The sequence below is a fragment of the Ovis canadensis genome, chromosome 7, assembly GCF_042477335.2.
Source record: "Ovis canadensis isolate MfBH-ARS-UI-01 breed Bighorn chromosome 7, ARS-UI_OviCan_v2, whole genome shotgun sequence".
Lineage (NCBI taxonomy): Eukaryota > Metazoa > Chordata > Mammalia > Artiodactyla > Bovidae > Ovis > Ovis canadensis.
Window position 1 is genome coordinate 72,071,069 of NC_091251.1, and position 17,858 is coordinate 72,088,926.

At 40.2% G+C, this 17,858-nt stretch overlaps 1 protein-coding gene across 1 annotated transcript in view; it reads left to right on the top strand.

The window, feature by feature from the left end:
- The window catches only part of FBN1 (fibrillin 1), a 274,972-nt gene that overhangs the window by 47,163 nt on the left and 209,951 nt on the right, over positions 1–17,858 (top strand). The window contains exons 5-6 of the mRNA XM_069596613.1: positions 3,376–3,471; positions 6,774–6,869. Of these exons, the coding sequence (XP_069452714.1) occupies positions 3,376–3,471; positions 6,774–6,869 (192 nt within the window). The remainder of the gene's footprint in view (positions 1–3,375; positions 3,472–6,773; positions 6,870–17,858) is intronic.

Below are 17,858 nucleotides of genomic sequence, written 5' to 3' on the forward strand. Positions count from 1 at the left end.
GGTTTGATATCCTTGCTGTCCGTGGGACTTTTCAGGAGTCTTCTCCAGCATTGCAGTTTGAAGGCATCAATTCTTTGGTGTTCTGCCTTCTTTATGGTTCAGCTCTCATAACAGTACATGCCCACTGGGAAGACCATAGCTTTGACTATACGGACCTTTGTTGGCAGAGTAATGTCTCTGCTTTTCAGCACACTGTCTAGGTTTGTCATCGTTTTCCTGCCAAAAAGCAATCATCCTGATTTCACCGCTGCAGTCACCGTCCGCAGTGATTTTGGAGGCCAAGAAGAGGAAATCTGTCACTACTTCCACCTTTCCCCCTTCTATTTGTCATGCAGTAAGGGGGCCGAAGAATTGATGCTTTTGAACTGTGGTGTTGGAGAAGACTCGTGAGAGTCCCTTGGACTGCAAGGAGATCCAACCAGTCCAGTCTAAAGGAGATCAGTCCTGGGTGTTCTTTGGAAGGACTTGATGCTAAAGCTGAAACTTCAGTACTTTGGCCACCTCATGCGAAGAATTGACTAATTGGAAAAGACTGTGATGCTGGGAGGGATTTGGGGCAGGAGGAGAAGGGGATGACAGAAGATGAGATGGCTGGATGGCATCACCGGCTTGATGGACATGAGTTTGAGTGAACTCTGGGAGTTGGTGATGGACAGGGAGGCCTGGCATGCTGCAGGTCATGGGGTCGCAAAGAGTCCGACATGACTGAGTGACTGAACTGAACTGAACTGAAGGGGCCAGATGCCATGATCTTAGTTTTTTTAATATTTACTCTTAAGCTGGCTCTTTCACTCTCCTCCTTCACCCTCATCAAGAGGCTCTTTAGTTCCTATTCACTTTCTGCCATTAGAGTGGCATCATCCTCATATTTGAGGTTATTGATATTTCTCCCGCCTATCTTGATTCCATCTTGTAACTCATCCAGGTCTAGCATTTCTTATGATGTGCTCAGCATATAGGTTAAACAAACAGGGTGACAACAGACAGCTCTGTCATAGTTTTTTCTTGATCTTGAACCAGTCAGTTGTTCCATACAGGGTTCTAACTGTTGCTTCTAGACCCACATACAGGTTTCACAGGAGACAGGTAGGTGATCTGGTATTCCCATCTCTCTAAGAGCTTTCCACAGTTTGTCATGATCCACACAATCAAAGGCTTTAGCGTAGTCAATGAAACAGAGATAGATATTTTTTCTGAAATCCCCTTGCTTTCTCTATAATCCAGCGAATGTTGGCAATTTGATCTCTAGTTCCTCTTCCTTTCCTAAACCCAGCTTGGACTTTTGGAAGTTCTTGGTCTGCATCATGCTGAAGCCTAGCATGCAAGATTTTAAGCATGACCTTTCTAGCATGGGAGATGAGTACAACTGTCTGGTGGTTAGCACGTTCTTTGGTAGTACACTTCTTGGGGATTGGGATGAGGGTTGACCTTTTCCAGTCCTGTGGCCACTGCTGCGTCTTCCAGATTTGCTGACATAATAAATGCAAAATCTTGATGACATTGTCGTTTAGAGATTTGAATAGTTCTGCTGGAATGTCATCACATCCATGAGCTTTATTAACAGCAGTGCTTCTTAAGGTCCACTTGAGTTTGCATTCCAGAATATCTGACTCTGGGTGACTAACCTCACCATTGTAGTAATCTGGTTCATTAATATCTTTTTAAATATAGTTCGTCCTTGTATTGTTTCCATCTCTTCTTGATCTCTTCAGCGTCTACTATGTCTCTACCATTTTTATGCTTTATTACGCCCATCTTTGGGTGGGATGGTCCCTTGATGTTTCCAATTTTCCTGACAAGATCTCTAGTCTTTCCCTTTTAGCCATTTTCTTCTATTATTAAGGCATTTTTCATTGAAGAAGGCCTTCTTGTCTCTTCTAGCTGTTTTTTTTTTAAAACTCTGTGTTTAACTGGAACATATTAGGGGTAGGCAAAGGAGCCCTGAAAGACCCATACGACCATCCAGAAGAGGACCTTAAATGCTGAGATGGAGGGGGTTCTTGGTACAGTAGAGATGGGCGCCTTTGATGGTGTTTCAGGATGTACATGACATGTTGTTGAAAAGGTGCATCACTCTCAACTTAGCTCTTTGGTACTCTGTGAGGGCATAGGGACTGGGTTCTGGCACCTTCTTTTTCCTGTTGTGGTGCTGAGAGCTGTGTAGCTCTTTATAAAAATAGCCCTTTCTCCTGGAATCAGCAGCCTCTTTGTGATACTGAACTGAGCATCCTAGCAGAGTGTACTAAGAAGCAGGCTGCTGGGAGGAGCCTCCTCTCTGCTCCTGGGAGAAGATGGAGGCCCAGTGCTCCATAAAGGCTAAGCATATGAGCAAGCCTAAGCAGCTGATTTCTGCTCTTACACAGAAAAAGGGGTTCTTTTCTCTTTATGTGAAGTTATTGAGGCTTTTTCTCTAGGAATTTACTCCCACAGGACAGAGTAAGCCAAATTTCCATGCCCAAGCCTGGCCTCCTTGTACAGGGATGTGTCAACAATGATGAATGATTAATTCAATCAAGCCTTTAGTCTTCTCCAAGTAAGGTGGTTGATTGTTTCTAGAGGACTAAGGAACAGCCTGGGATTTGGAAAGTGTCTGAATTACTGAAATAGAGACAGCCTCGGCACTGGAGGAATCAGGGGCGTATGCTGTGCTGTCATTGTCTTTCCCGAGTGTCTTTGCCTCTGGCCAGCTCTAGCATCTCATCGTCTCAGTCTGAGTCAGCCTGCTGCCTGGGGTCTTCCTGCCTTGGGTGTTGAAGCTTTCACACTTCCATAAGTGACAATGTGATGAAGAGTGGATTTACAACACTGCAGGTCTTAGATGGTTCAAGGTGACAGTTTAAACAAGGTGCTCTTTCTGAGCCAAGTCCAGCTATCTTCATTATCATGCAGTCTTGTTATTAAGTGCCCTTGTATGTCTTCTTTCCCTTCTTTCTGCTGCCTCCTCAATTTCTTTTAACACCATTTCTTGGAATTTGTCACTCTGAATGTCTTCTGCCCACCCACCTGGGACTCTGCAACTTTTAACAAGAAAAATATTGCTATTGTAATCTTGCCTCGTCTGGTCCCTCAAGGCGCTATTTTCTTGGTGTAAATTACAGAAATGACATTGAATGGTAAGGTCTGCTAAATTAAGGAAGTCATTGAGCAGTAAAGTCAGTATGAAAGATACAGTTACATTGAACTGTAAATGATTTTATGCACACAAAATATGACATTTTAGCATTGTCAATTAGGTTATTTCTGCATAAATATATGATTATTGATAAACCATTTTATTTTCTCTTCAGATCACTACAAATCAACTTCTGTGAACTGCTGAGATCTATGTACTTAAATTGCAGAAATAAATCAGTCCTTTTTTTCTTTCTTTTCAAGTCCAACACTGTAACATTCGCTGTATGAATGGAGGTAGCTGCAGTGATGACCATTGTCTGTGCCAGAAAGGATACGTAGGGACTCACTGTGGACAACGTAAGTAAACTGTGTAGATGTTAACCTACATTAACAAAAAGAATACAGAGATAAGTGATGGTGGCTTTTCTTTGACTGCCTAGGATATGGCATTTTTACAGGTGCCCACTAACCCTTGCAGGTGAACAGATCACTTCCCTGGCACACAGAACATCAAATTTCTGATCAGAACTGGGTTATTTGATTCATTCTTCTTTCATTTACCTTCATCACCCTGCTTACCTCATTTCTGATCTGCAGTCACCACCCAAGGTGCAGAATTGTTGTTCATTCCACATATATGTCTTGCATTTGATTGCCAACATCTCCCCCTGGATTTTTGAGAAGCATCCTCAATAAGGTATTTCAAAACTCAACCTCGTCTTTCTCCCCAGACATGTTCTTTTTCTTGATTAATGGTGTCTGCATCTCTTTAGTTTCCTAGTCTGGATTCTGCTGTTATAACACTTCTGGTCAGTGTATTAGTTTACATGTAAACACTGTTTGTTGTGTGTCTACTGTGTATCAGTCCCAGTGCTTTGCAGAGATGAAAGTTCCTCTAAAGAACTTATTTTTTACTATATCAAGAATACCCTGAAGAAAATTTGAAAAGCTTAAATATATAAAAAGTAAAAATTTCCACAATCCCACCTTTCCAGATGTTATCTTCCAGTCTTTTAATGCATATTTGGTACATGAGCTCTCACTGAATGCATAATTTTTCATATAACTTTTTTACTTAATATTTTATTAGAAGTTAATTCCATTTATTGAATGTTTTAAAAATATATTTTAATGGTTGCATACTAGACCACTGTTTATTTATTGCATCCTTAATGATGAACATTTATTCATGTTGTTTCCAACTTTTGCCCATGTGTATGTATTTGCTATGATGAATAATGCTATGATAAGTAAACCAAAGTTTATTTAATACCCTCCTGACTGTCTGTACACTATGATATAAGTAAGAATGGGTATTAAATCTTTGACAGCCCCCAGCAATAGTATGGAGGTAGGACAGCCTCCCCACCTGGGAGACCCTTTAGCTGAGTGTTAAGGGGTTGGGTAGGAGTTCTTTTGTCAGATGTTGGGAGGTGGGCCTTTTAGGCAGCTGGCTAAGCATAAGCCAAAGCCTAGAACATGACTAGCATGTGATGCCAGGCTTTGGTATTGCTAGGACTTAAGTGCCGAAGGGAGTGATGGGAAGGGAGCTAAGGTTGGAATAGAAGTCATGGGCCAGGTTTGGAGAGCCTTTATGCTTCTCCAAACATGTTCTCATCCAAAATAGAACCATGCAGTCATGCAGGGGAGGGAAGTGAGAAAACAATAACCAACAACATTCATCTACTGAGTTATTTACTCTGTTCACCATGTGCTCGGCACACATTCAGACTCTTTACATGTGTTGACTCATTTGATATAGCAACAGCACTTACAGAAAGAGGCCTTTATTATTAACACCTACATGAAATGAAGATCCTGGGGTACAGGCATTTCAGTGACTTGCCTAAAGCTATACAGGGAGTAATCAGCAGAGTTGGGATTTGAACCCATGCAGTCTAACTTCACAGCCCAGGCTTTTAATGCTGTGAAATACTGGCCTAATATACTTCACTCGCAACAGTTTACAATGAGGAAGATCTCTGTGGCCACACTGCAGGGATTGAACTTGAGGGAGAAGGAACAGGAAGCAGGAAGACTAGTACTAAGGCTGTGGCTCCAGAGATGGTGGGATGGGGTGGATTTAAAGTCATTTTCAGAAAGTGGATCAGAAGGAGCCACTGTCATCCTCCTGTTCCCTTTCATGCACCTGGAGGGAGCAGAGCCCAGTGTACAACAGGCACTCAGGTAACACCTGTAGATTTCGAAAATCTTTCCTAGACTTAAGTTTCCTAATCTGTAAACTAGGAGGCAATCTCAAACTGGGAGCCTAATCTGCAAAGTTAGGCAATCTCAAACTTTCTTTTCTGCTTAAAATCTCTTAATTATTACCTGACTATAAATTAAGAAGCAAATTAGAACAGTGGACATACATAAACCTCTCTAATTTTGTGATGGTAAATGGACTACTGCCCTGACTTGTGGCTATAAGGGGTTGTCTCGGTCCAAGTACACTGATCCCAATGGATGTCAAGATAGAATTAGATGCACGAGAGATTTACTAGGGAAAACCCTCACCTTCAGACTATGATGCATGTCACACCCCTATGCAAGGAGAGAGGGAAGGAAAGACTATCACAATTGTGCGAAAGAAGCCTCAGACTGTAGTGCAACCTCCAAGAAAGATTTGGTCAGGCTGTTAGGGAGTCCAGAATCAAGACTGCCCATCACAATAGCTTCATGATGGGCAGAAATGTCCAGTCTCCACAATGCTTAGTTGCTGAGTGGTCCCCACCAGGTTGTTGGCATAAACATAGTAGCAGATCAGCCAGCTAAGCTCCTCACAGTAGGTTTTCTTGGAAGGAGATCTGAGTAGCTCAACTGCATGACTGCCACAGGGTACAGGAAAAGTGTATGGGGGATATATGAAGGGGGAATTAATGTAAATGGAGGTGTTAGGGAAGCCTCTTGGAGGAGCGAGGTTTGAGCTGGGCTTTGAAGGGTGGATGGGACTGGCAAATTTGGCAGGGACAGCCTACCACCTGTGGATAAAAATGCCTAGGAAGAGGCTATGCTTGAGTGAGTCGCAGGAAGTTGTACAGAGAAGAGTTATTCAGGGAATGAGCTTTCAAGTCTTATTTTAATGTCTTTCTTGACAAGTAAAATGTCCCTCCCTCAAGGATCTCTGGACTTATCTTACCAGTATTTTCCAGAGATTCTCTTGTAACACTCAATTGGATCTTCATTATGGTACATAAATTACTGAGTGTCAGTATTTGTGTTTTGTCTCTGGCAGTTAATAGTGTGATTTAACATGCTGCATTTTTGTAAAGAAGGCCAGTGTTTTCCCTCATGAAAACTGTCTGGAAATGAAACATAAATCATAAGCAAAAGAATCAGCTTGTAAAATGCAATTCTCATCAGGGTTGTCTGTTTTAAACCACCATTGTAGATACAGAACTGAAAAGCATTGCTCAGATGTTTTCCAGAATGAAACTGCCAACATTAACGCAGGTATATCCTCACCTATTCCAAGTAGTTTTACCTGAGTTGTCTGAGGGATGTCCAGGAAACTGGAACTGTACAATAAATGTTTAAAACAAATACCACAGTGACTATTTAGATTTTTTTTATTGTCATCCTTTCAGGGAACAGTCAGTGTTCCTTTATTAGCATCTACTCAAGTGAAGTTTCTCAGCTTCTCTCTTCTTATTTTACAGCTGTCTGTGAAAGTGGCTGTCTTAACGGAGGCAGGTGTGTGGCCCCGAATCGATGTGCATGTACTTATGGCTTTACTGGACCCCAGTGTGAAAGAGGTAATTTTTAAAAATGTATCGGCGTAAAGATGTTCTGGTGGCTAAAGCTATGATTGATTTCAACAAGCATCTGGCTTCTTGCAGCTGCTCCGTGAATTTTGTTGAGTTTTGATGAGGTTTCTGAATTGTCATTGGGAAGGTTCCTAGGATGATACGACAATGGCCCCAAGCCTCTGCATGTTATTCAGTAATTCTTGTCAGTGGACTGCAGGGCTCAATAGTGAGCCTATGCATAAGTACCAGTTGACATCAAGATAAAAAGAAGAAAATTTTCCATAGAGTAAGGATTGAGCTCATTATTATCCTAGTAAGTTAGGGAAGTGGCTCCAAACAAAACAACTGTGCGGAAATGGGAAACATTCAGAATGAAACAAAAATTACACCTAAAGATCTCTTAGGACCTATTGGCTATAGTGGCATACAAGCTTAGCATTCACAGTTCACTAGAAATATTAATTGCCAAGAAACTGCTTTCACAGCTGTGATTTATTCAGTACTCATTGTGGCTCATCGACGTGTATATTCATCCCTGCTTTGCCATGTGAGATGATTGAGGCTCTGGGTGGTCAAGGAAGCTGCCTAAGGACAGACACACATAATAAGCAGCTTTAATTTGAATGTGGCTTTTCTGTTTTCAAGTATACTGCTGCTCTTAATTGAAAAAGATTTCTACCTGCTTTGCCTACCTATCCATGCAAACATGACATTGAGATATATGTAGATGTGCAGTCCCCTAACTGTGGCTTTGTTGATCATCTTTCTCTACCTTGATAGGCATGTTCTCACCATTCCTAGTTTTATAGTGAAGGTTGAGGTGATTCATTTCATACCAAATGGCAAAAATACTCTTGAAAAATACCGTATGAAAAATATTCATGAACATTTTAAACTACAATCATCACTTTTCTCAAAGTTGTATAAAGATCATTTTATTCTAAGATGGAAAGTGAAGATTCAGTTGCAAATGTTGACTATACGTTATTTAAAAACAAAGAGTAGAGGGTGGTATGTGAGAAATTGTTTTCTATTTCCATTTTTATGAGTTTGTCTAAATTCAGTTCTTTGCTGATGAAGCAGCAATTCCTGTTTAGCAAGTAACTCTACTATTACTGGTTAAATTATATTGAATTTCTGTTCACAAGGCCACCACATGGTACAGATATGTGAGGCACTGTGAACTCTTGGCCTTTCCATTGTACTTGGCATCATTTTGGAGTCCCTTTTTAAAACTGCTTCTTTTTTACAGTTTGATGTATTTTTATTGACTTGGAGCTAATGTATAGCTAATAGTCTCAAGAGTAACAAAGACAACTGTTTTGATTAGATAGTATCATTCTGTGGCCTTATTATTTTACTCAGTGACAATGATATAGGATTTGAATTGTTGAGATTAAAACTTCGTAACATGTAACTTGAGCAATGTGTGAAAATAATTCGACAAGTGATAAAGGTGGACTTAATTTGTTTTAGAAAAATCACTGATAGAAAGAAGTTACAGGGCATTTTACCTCTAGGAATTTATGGTAAAGAATACTGATACCCATAGTTATAGTTATTGATAACACAGTCTAGAACTATTTGACCAACTACAGTTATCTCTTTGACCAAGATTAAGAAATGATGTGAATGGATTAAGTTGCTAAACTAGTCATGAAAACTGGCATATTTACTTAGGGATATCTCCAAATTTTGGCATGTCTTTAACTGCTCTCCTCTCTGATAAAGGTATCCTAAAATTTGCACTTAGGTGTAAATACATGTTGGCCCCAAAGAATCTTCATAGTGGTCACCTAAATCAAATTGACCATTGAATGGCAGATTTTCAGGCATTTGTGGTTGTGGAGAATGGGGAAGAAAAGGCTCTCTTTAATCATTGCTGTTGTTGTTGTTCAGTAGCTCAGTCATGTCTGACACTTTGCGACCCCATGGACTGTAGCATGCCAGGCCTTCCTGTCCTTCACCATTTCCTGGAGCCTGCTCAAACTCATGTCCATTGAGTTGATGATGCCATCTAACCATCTCATCCTCTGTTGTCTTCTCCTCCTGCCTTCAATCTTGCCTGGAATCAGGGTCTTTTCTAATGAGTCAACTCTTTGCATCAGGTGGCCAAAGTATTAGAGCTTCAGTTTCAGCATCAATCCTTCCAATGAATAGTCAGGACTGATTTCCTTTAGGGTTGACTGGTTGGATCTCCTTGCAGTCCAAGGGACTTTCAAGAGTCTTCTCCAACACCACAGTTCAAAAGCACCAATTCTTTGGTGCTCAGCCTTCTTTATTGTCCAAATCTCACATCCATACATGACCACTGGAAAAAACATAGCTTTGACTAGACAGACCTTTGTTAGCAAAGTAATGTCTCTGCTTTTTAATATGCTGTCTAGGTTGGTCATAGCTTTTCTCCCAAGGAGCAAGTGTCTTTTAATTTCATGGCTGCAGTTACCATCTGCAGTGATTTTGGAGCCCAAGAAAATAAAGTCTCTCACTGTTTCCATTGTTTCCCCATCTATTTGCCATGAAATGATGGTATCAGATGCCATGATCTTAGTTTTCTGAATGTTGAATTTGAAGCCAACTTTTTCACTCTCCTCTTTCATCTTCATCAAGATGCTCATTACCCTTTGCCTGTTTCACCTGAGGATAGTCTCAAACCTTTAGAGGGAGAAGGGAAATATGAGTGTAATTTCCCTCACCACATGGGAGAGGGGGGTTTCTTTTATTCCAGGATTATATTTCCATTTATAATCTTCTCCATTTTCTGTTGTTAAGGAAGTCATCTACTTACCTCTCTAAAGAATTAGAGGCAATATATCCTTTTATTCAAATGAGTACTGTGATTTCAAGAATGATTAATAAAAATGTCAAACTGAGTCAGCACAAATCCATCCTGAAGCCTAGAAAAGTATTCAGTGTTACTTCTGATGGTGGGTCAGTATACTTGTTAAGTAGTATAACTACTTAGGCTAGTTCCATTATGTTTTCATTGGAATATGGCTCTTTACTTTTAAAAATGAACTTCTGGAAAGTCTTTACTGATGTCCTTTCCTTCTTCCCAGAGACTGAGCCCAGGTCTGCTTCTGCATTCTCCCTGAGCACACTCTCCACACCTCTTTTAATAGCAGTTGCACGACTGAGTGTCTTCACTTTCACTTTTCACTCATGCATTGGAGAAGGAAATAGCACCCCACTCCAGTGTTCTTGCCTGGAGAATCCCAGGGATGGGGGAGCCTGGTGGGCTGCCGTCTATGGGGTCGCACAGAGTCGGACATGACTGAAGCGACTTAGCAGCAGCAGCAGCACCACATTGTATTGAAATAGCTCATTTCCACATCCTGCTCCCCCACTAGATTATAAGCTCTTCAGCAGCAACTGTGGTTTCATCATCTCTCAGATTTCCAAACCAAACTCAATGCCTGATGCATAGTGTATGGCCAGTAAATGTTGAACTGAAATTATTTTGAAGCACCAGAAAACCACCTGGAGATATGATTATCAGATAGTGAACAAGTATCCCCTGAAAGGAATTGCTTCTTGCCTACTTGTGATCAATCCTAGTGTTTTTCATTGGTTTCATTTTAAGCAGAGCTAACAGTGCTGATGCCTAATTGAATTTGGCCCCATCTTTCAGAAGTTTGGTCTTTCGGGGTCAAATGACTGTCATTTTTAAGTTGGGAAAGATGCATAAAAGAAGATATGTTTTGACCTAAGCCAGGTGGCAATAAACAAATAATGTCTTATCATGATGTAATACACAGGGAAGGCGACATTTCTAATGTCAGTTACAGCACGTCTCAGGATAAGCATCTTTGTTCTGGGAGAGCTTGGAACTTTATCTGCAACTACTTCAGAGAGTGACGATAACTCTTCAACTTATATTGAAGATATATTCGCTATCTAGATGTAGAATGTTTTTGAGGGGTGATACTGGCAGGATTTAGGTCACTTTAAGCCAGTAAGTGACTCTTAAGAATCCATGAACATACTGTTTTGGTTTGTAATGGAGACAAGCAGTGGATCCATGCTTGGATTGCAAATCATAACATTCATTCAACCAATGCAGTCAGACTATGAAGCAAAATTTGTCTCACTTTTTAAGCCAGTAAAGTGAATATTTTTTATAAGAAATTTTTTTGCCAATCAGTCTGACTGGGCAGGTGACAATGATACTCTTGCCTGTTTACATTCAGAGAAAGAAAAGTAGAGGCCTGTGACTTGTTTGGCCTGTAATGTTGAAATTTTAAAAACTGAATTAGAGTAGCTTTAGTTACAGTCTCCAGTTTGCCACAGTCCCTACCACTCCCAGGATGCCATACATCCTGCTCACTTTGTTCATTTAGCTTACCTTTTAGCCCCTGTGGGCATTTGAGTTTGCCACCTTCTACTACATTCTGTATCAAAGGTGTGTTTGTGTTTTCTTTCATACCCCAAGTTTCTTTCATTATTCTTCCTCTTATATATTTTTTTTCTGTAAATTCACATTTATGATTTTCCTGATTGCCCCTCTGCCTCATTCTTGCCCTCTCTCTGCTTGGGTCTTGAGGAACCAATACAACTTATCATTGCCTAAGCTGAGTGGTACGATGTTCAGGTTTGTTATTAGAATACTGAAATGAGGTCAGTGCCTGTTTTGGCAATGACAACATAAGCTGGTTGTGTATTGCCATAGTTACTGCCAACAAGACTGTTGGAATCACACTTTCTCTTGCCCTCTTGTCTCAGAATGCAGGCTATTTAAAATCTTGTTAAATGCTCTTCTAGTAAATCCAGTAAATCAAGTAAGTGGATGAGACTTCTCAAGGTAATGAAAAAAGAGAGAAGAATGTTGGAGATAGACCTGAACTTGGAGATAGGGAGGGGTTAATGATGAGCAAGCCCAAGGAAGAAGAGAGCAAAACATAGACACTGAGAAAACCTGAAGAGAACCAGGAGAAACAACAGCACTGAGCACACGAGGAGGACTTCAGGAAATAGAACAGACTTTCCAAATCTAACACTTGACTCTGGTGATTTGCAACAACCTTATGAGAAAAGTCCCAAGATGAGTCCCATTTTCTAGAGGAGCAAACAGAGGCAAAGGGAGGTCAAAGAGCTTGCCCAGGGTCTGATAGCTTGTAAGTGATACAGTCAAAAGCTAAACCCAGTTAAGTCTGGCTCATAAGCCTACGTACATAACCACTGTGCCATGTGTGGGTTTTACTTGGGAAGAGGTCATTAGTAAGCATAGAAAATTTTCTGAGAAATTATAAGTAGAAATCTAGAATTAAGAGTTTTAGAGTGAAAGTTATAGATTAGGTGGAGGAAAAAGCCCTTCAAGAAATTTGGCTAGGTAGGTAGTTTTCCTCTCTGGAGGGAGAGTTGAGCTAAGTTGCTTTTAAATCATTTTAAAAGCCAAGAGAAAGGAATCTTGAGTATTGCTTGGGTGTGTGTAATGCAGGGTTTGGGGCTATTTCTCTGTTTGATTGATTTTGATGTTTTAAATATAATAATCCATTCTTGGAGAGAAGATGATTCCTGTCTGTTTGCAGTACATATAAATTGACTCCAAATGACTGAACCAACATTCTTAAATATAGACATAGAAAATGAATATTGTCATTTAGTGCAGTTACCATGGAAGGTTGTATAGTTTTCCTACAGTATTACAAATGTTTAAGCCATATTCGGAAACTCTTTTTTGGAATTACCTTTACAGAGTCAGCAGTTCATTCAAATGAGTATGTGACCTTTTTTTTTTTCTCCTTTATGAGACTCATTTTAGTTTTTAGCCTAAAATAGTGTCAGCTCTAGTGAAGACAGTTGATAAACACATTAGATATTTGGTGTCAAAAATTGACTGATTAAAAAGCAGTGAAAAGAATTACCTTGCATGATTCTTAAAGCATATGGAATTAGATCAATATTTTAATGTCAGACTTTATGTGAGCCAGAGTGTGAAGCCTTTTGGAAGGATAAATTCTAATAAGAAGAAGTTTTCTTTCATTACTCCATCTAGAGGTCTTCATTATGTACTGTCTGAATGTAAGCATGGACAAGAATTCTTCAAAATCCTGAATCATTTGTTCAGTGCTAATTGCCTACCCAAGTCCAAACTGTGAAGACAGTACTTGGATTTTTGCCAAATCAAGAAGGTCTGTTGGCTGTTCTGCTGACTAATAGTAGAAAATGTATACTAATTTTTCTGAGCCATTAGCCTTAAGAAAGGAACAGTGGAGGTCAAATGTAGAGTAGAATAAGAATGAAAGAATGGCAATACTTCATAGTCCATCAGAGAAGCGTGGCAGTGGAAGGTGAACTAAGTCTGGGTGTCATCCTTGCTCTTTTAAGGTATTCTAGATTTAGTGGAGCCAGAAAAGGCATTTAGCTTTTGTTTTTCTCCAGCAGTTGAAGGACAGAATGGAAGATAGGTAGGTTGGTGGTAATTCTCCTTCATTCTCTCATGCACGGTTGATATATGAGAAACTGTTATTTTCGTAACTTAGTTTCTCTGATGATTCACAAGTGATGATTTTGCATGGGGATCTTTTTTAATGCTTCACTGAACAAAATTCAAAAAACTATCCTGACAGTAGTTGATTAGCCTTTATTTGTTAAGCCAGAAAAGTAGGGTCTTCAATATGTCTAATGAATGGGAAAGACTAACATATAGTGATCCAAATACATAATAACCAAGTGGTGCATTTCAAAGGCATTGGCTTCTTTAAAAGAAAGTAGAATCATGACCTCAGAGGTTTGTCTAGATAGCATCATGGAATCAAGATCTGATTTTCTTGTGCTTTTTCTCACCAAGGTTTTTCTAGAAGGTATTGATGAAATGTTACTTCTTTTCCACTCCCACCCCACCCCCAACCTCATTTGGAAGTAAGTTTTACAGAGCTGCATTTATGATACTAATTTTACATAATTTTACACTTTGAGTCAGTTCAGTCGCTCAGTCGTGTCCAACTCTTTGTGACACCATGAACTGCAGCATGCCAGGCTTCCCTGTCCATCACCAACTCCCAGAGCATGTCCATCGACTTGGTGATGCCCTCCAAACATCTTATCCTCTGTCACCCCTTCTCCCTGCTTTCAATCTTGCACAGCATCAGGGTCTTTTCCAATAAGTCAGTTCTTCACATCAGGTGGCCGAAGTATTGGAGCTTCAGCTTCAGCGTCAGTGCTTCCAATGAAAATTCAGGACTGATTTCCTTTAGGATGGACTGGTTTGATCTCCTTGCAGTCCAAGGGACCCTCAAGAGTCTTCTCCAACATCACAGTTCAGAAGCATCAAATTTTTCAGCGCTCAGCTTTATGGTCCAACTCTCACATCCATACATGACTACTGGAAAAACCATAGCTTTGACTAGACAGACCTTTGTTGGCAAAGTAATGTCTCTGCTTTTTAATATGCTGTCTAGGTTGGTCATAACTTTTCTTCCAAGGAGCAAGCGTCTTTTAGTTTCATGGCTGCAGTCACCACCTGCAGTGATTTTGGAGCCCCCAGAAATAAAGTCTGTCATGGTTTCCATCGCTTCCCCGTTTATTTGCCATGAAGTGATGGGACTGGATGCCATGATCTTAGTTTTTTGAATGTTGAGTTTCAAGCCAGCTTTTTCACTCTCTTCTTTCACTTTCATCAAGAGACTCTTCAGTACCTCTTCACTTTCTGTTGTAAGGGTGGTGTCATCTGCATATTTGAGGTTATTGATATTTCTCCTGGCAGTCTTGATTCCAGCTTATCCTTCATCCAGCCTGGCATTTCGCATAATGTCCTGTGCATATAAGTTAAATCAGCACAGTGACAATATACACCCTTGACGTACTCCTTTCCCAATTTGGAACTAGTCCGTTGAATTTTACTCTTTAGGTGGCTATCATTAAAGTTCCCAGAGTATATACCATAGGCTGATTCCTATTCTCAAAGTGTCTTTGGAGATCAGAGCTCTGTGAACTCTGCTTGTGTTCTTTTCTCTGTAAAGGTAACGGGAAGACCTCTGCAAGCCTAGCTTTTGGTATTTAGTCTTAATGGAAAGTAAATACTAATGTGTAGATAGCAGAGGCAGAATGGTTTAATGTTACTATGCATCTGAAGTGGTATTGCAATATTTGGCAGTTGGTGGCTCATTGAATAAACTTGATTTTCCTAGAATCGTCTCAGGAAATACATCTGTTGACATAGATATTCAGTTTCCATGGTTTAGGAACTGTGTGCACATAGGAAACACATGCTACCGTACCATGCGCACACTTGGTATGGCCAACAGGACTGGTGGGGTGCACTCATAAAGCAGTTTAGTTTTTGTTTCCCATGCACCGTCCCTTTCAGTCCACTTAGTGACTAGTTTTCTCCTTGCTGAGGGTTGAAATCTTCTGGTCCTTTTCAGACTTTCTCTCTGGTGGGTCTCTCACATGAGCAAGGGCATCTATGTTATTCTTTTAAAAAAATGTTAAAGTATATTTGATTTATAATGTATTAATTTCATCTGCACAGCAGTGTGACTCAGTTACACACACACAGTGAAAGTGTGTGTGTATATATGTGTGTGTGTGTATATATATATATATATATACACTTTTTCATATTCTTTTCCATTATGGTTTGTCCCAGGATGTTTGAATATAGTTCCCTGTGCTAGGTAGGACCTTGTTTATCCATACTATATATAATAGTTTGCTTCTGCTAATCCCAAACTCCTATTCCTTCCCTCCCTTATCCCCTTCCCCTTGGCAACCACCAGTCTGAGTCTGGTTTTCGTTCATAGCTATGTTGATGTATTTTGTATTTTAGATTCCACATATGGCCTCTCTGTTCTGAACCTAGAGCATCCATTGATACCTCCAGCCATTTGAGGCCTCTTTGCTGCTCCAGACAAGCCATTTGAGAAAGATCGAAGCTCACTCCACATCAGCTTTCTCCTGCACTGGCCCACAGCTAGTCATTAGGAAACACTCATGCACTTTTTTTTTTTTTCCGCAATAAATTGCCAGAGTCAAACTAACTTTGGCATGGTTACAGCCTCTCCTGTGAACCATGTCCGAGTATCTGGCCAGCCAGTTTCCAGGCATTAGACAGTTCATGGTCCACAGTGTCCTCCAACTTGTTCTGGATGCATATCATACATCATGCAGTCTGTGAAGTCTCCTGTGAAGCGAGTTTTTATCAGTTAATAGCCACATTTAATATTTGGACCACTTTTCTGTTTTTGGATGCTCAAAATACTAGAGCAGCACTGACTAATAGAAATATAATGCAAGCCACATGTATAATTTTAACTTTTCTAGTAGCCACCTGAAAAAGTAAAGGGCAATGGGTAAAATGAATTTAAATATTTTAATTAGCCCAATATATCCAAACATTTTATTAAAATAGGTACTCAGTATTAAAAATTATGAAATATCTAGCATTCTTTTTTCCATACCAAATCTTTGACCTCTAATGTATATATTATGCCACATCTCAGTTAAGGTCAGCTAATAGCCACATGTGACTCAGTTCAGTTCAGTCACTCAGTCGTGTCCGACTCTTTGCAACCCCATGAACCACAGCATGCCAGGCTTCCCTGTCCATCACCAACTCCCAAAGTTCACCCAAACCCATGTCCATTTAGTTGGTGATGCCATCCAACCATTTCATCCTCTGTTGTCCCCTTCTCCTCCTGCCCTCAATCTTTCCCAGCATCAGGGTCTTTTCAAATGAGTCAGCTCTTCCCATCAGGTGGCCAAAGTATTGGAGTCTCAGCTTCAACATCAGTCCTTCCAATGAACACCCAGGACTGATCTCATTTAGGATGGACGGTTGGACCTCCTTGCAGTCCAAGGGACTCTCAAGAGTCTTCTCAGCACCACAGTTCAAAAGCATCAATTCTTCAGTGCTCAGCTTTCTTCATAGTCCAACTCTCACATCCATACATGACTACTGGAAAAACCATAGCCTTGACTAGATGGACCTTTGTTGGCAAAGTAATGTCTCTGCTTTTGAATATGCTGTCTAGGTTGGTCATAACTTTCCTTCCAAGAAGTAAGCATCTTTTAATTTCATGGCTGCAGTCATCATCTGCAGTGATTTTGGAGCCCAGAAAAGTAAAGTCAGCCCGTTTCCCCATCAGTTTGCCATAAAGTGATGGGACTGAATGTGGGTACCACATTGGATAGCACAGTTCTAGAGCTTTGTTTCTGGTAATACATATCATCACTTCACTTCCATCTCTGTCTGCAGTTTTCTTTCTTCCTGCTGCTGTTTTTCAACTTTTAAGAAAGCAGCATCTTAGAGAATCACAGCCTGGGTTGATGTATAAAAGTAAACCAATTAAAAAAAAAAAGAGTTAGAGACCTCAGATCAGAGTCCAATTTTTCAGTGGAGTTTTGTTCAAATATAAGTCACAAATGTCTTGTAGTCGTGTCAATTAGATATAACAGTGATAAGAAATATTTCATAAATGCTCAGCCCTTAGCTAGTACTGCAATGAAATCAGAAGGGAAGTATATGGCTCTTATCATCAGGTACTTAAAATAATTTTTTGAAAGATAGAAATGCAGAAAGAGTTAAAAAACCAAGCAGAGCAAAGATGTAATTAGGCAGAGTAGATGGGGGAAAGTGTTACAGATGAAGGGAAGAGATAGTACAAAGATGCAGAGGCTGGAAGTGACCAGGGGAAAAGGGGAGAAACCATCACCCTTAGGAGATTCCAGCTATGCCAGATTTTCAGTGTTTGGAGACAACCACCTAGGAGAGAAGAAGAGGGGGGTATGATGTCAATTTGCTTAACTCCAAAGAAGGAAAGGTCTACTTCAAATCTCTCTGTGGTACCTTTCTATTCTGCTGAACTGTGCTTTCTGCACAATTTCTATATGAGACGTGGTATTGGGGTTTTAAAATATTCTCCTTTGTATATATAAACTAGTGGGTGGACTGGTCTATTTCTGAAACTGTTTTAGCTTAATCCTATGAATAGCAATCTGGAGACCCTACTACTTATACATGCTCAATTGAGAGTCCTTGAAAATACTTAGTGT